Here is a 1,920-nt window from a genome sequence, read left to right on the forward strand (position 1 = left end):
GCAAACTGCCTTAGCTACGTCACCACCAATCTCCCCCCAATAATGTTGGAAAAAAATTGGGGGTAAACCATCAGGTCTAGGTGCTTTCAAAGGAGCCATTTGAGATAAGGCTAGCTCCACTTCCTCTTTGTTGAAATCTCGGCCAAGGAATGCATTCATCTTATCTGTTACTTTCCTGGAAACGTGCTGCAAAACCATATCAACTTAACTAGGCTGGGATGATGTGAACAAATTTGTATAATACTCCACCATAAGTTCTGCCACCTTTTCATCCCCACAACACATCTCACCCCTAGCATTCAAAAGCCCATGAATAGTATTTCGCCTGTACCGTTGGGAAGCCCTATTGTGAAAGAAACTTGTGTTCTTGTCCCCCGACTTTATCCAATGTGATTTTGATCTTTGCTGCCACAGCTTTTCCTCCACTAACAATAGCCTTTGGATTTCATATTTCAATTGATGGACAATCTCCACATTTCCCCCCTGCACAGCCACGGTTTCAGCTTGTTTCAGCATCTTTTTCTTTTCAATCAGCTGGCGTGTTACATTGCCAAATGACTTCTTACGCCGCCACTTGAGACTTGATTGGCACTTTTGTATTTTACCAGCAACCTTGTCCATAGGTGAAGTCCCATAATCACTCCTCCACGCCGAATGAACAATTTCATGACAACCTTTATCTTCTAACCAAACTTGTTCAAAATGCCAAGGACGGTTTTTCCTATCCGGGATTCCCATTGGATGAATAATAATGGGCTTATGATCCGATGTGCCACATTCAAGAGTGACCACCTTAATTGCCAGGAAAAGACTTAACCAAGACTGTGTGCCTACTGCCCTATCCAACCTTTCCCATATAGTATGTCCATTGGAGAAATTCTTGTACCATGTGAACTTGTTTCCCACAAAGCCCAAATCGATGAAACCACACTCATCAAGAACGTCACGAAAATCTTGCATTTGTTGATGTGGTCTAAGCCTACCTCCCAACTTTTCATGAGACTTTGTAATCTCATTAAAATCGCCAGCACATAACCATGGAAGAGACGATTTTGTCTGTAACCATCTTAACTGTTTCCATGACTCCCCATGATTCTGAGTTTCCGGGAAACCATAAAATCCCGTAAACCTCCAGCTATCCTCCTTTCCTTTGTTTATGACCACATCAATATAATTTTGTGAGGAATTCTCCACCAGCAAATCTACGTCCTTTTTCCAAAATAGAGCCAAACCCTCTCCTCTCGTAACTCGTGAAACACCAAAAGTATCACCAAACCCTAGTTTATCACGTAAATTTGTTAGCCTAGCTTCATCTAGCCAAGTTTCGGCTAAAAACATGACTGCAAGATCTTGTGCCCGGACTAGATCACCTAGCTCTTGAATTGTCTACAGCTTCCTAAGCCCGCAACAATTCCAACATAGTAGACTCATTGTACTTGGCGGGGCTGTGATACAGCCTCCACTATTCCATAATCTACTTCCTCTTCATCTTGGGACACCACACGTTTCTTCTTTTGATAATTCAACTCTTCATCTGCATCCAATGGTCGTTTCAGAGATGGAGCATTCCCTTGTTCAAGCTCTCCCTACTTTGGACGTATGATTCTTTTCCATGTTCGGCCTACTCTCCCACAAGGGCTTTCCTTTGAACATTGGTCACTTGGGCTGCTAGCAAGATTAGGAATGGACACGTGATGGTGCACGTGATCAATTAAAATTGGGGGCAAAATAGATACGGCGCTTCCCTCATCAGCAAATGTTGCCCTAGTATTAATCACGCCTTCACCGTTATTTTTGGCTACCTCGCTGTCAGACTTGTGTAACTCCCACTCATCATTACATTGCACCTCATTAAATATTTTCCCATGATTTTTGCCTTCCTTAACTACCTTCCGTTCAGTATTCTTTCCATTACACATA

General features: G+C 42.7%; 1 protein-coding gene across 1 annotated transcript; it reads right to left on the reverse strand.

Moving 5' to 3' along the window:
• Positions 1–204: 204 nt before the first annotated feature.
• LOC126719514 (uncharacterized) lies at positions 205–1,338 on the reverse strand. Its single transcript, XM_050422057.1, has one exon. It carries the CDS (start codon positions 1,336–1,338, stop codon positions 205–207), a length of 1,134 nt encoding a protein of 377 aa, XP_050278014.1.
• Between the last annotated feature and the right edge of the window lie 582 nt (positions 1,339–1,920).

The sequence above is a fragment of the Quercus robur genome, chromosome 3 (assembly GCF_932294415.1).
Source record: "Quercus robur chromosome 3, dhQueRobu3.1, whole genome shotgun sequence".
Taxonomy (NCBI): Eukaryota; Viridiplantae; Streptophyta; class Magnoliopsida; order Fagales; family Fagaceae; genus Quercus; species Quercus robur.

Excerpts from the sequence above, each read along its gene's own strand:
- LOC126719514 (XM_050422057.1), bottom strand. The coding sequence starts at position 1,338 with ATGTTTTTAGCCGAAACTTGGCTAGATGAAGCTAGGCTAACAAATTTA.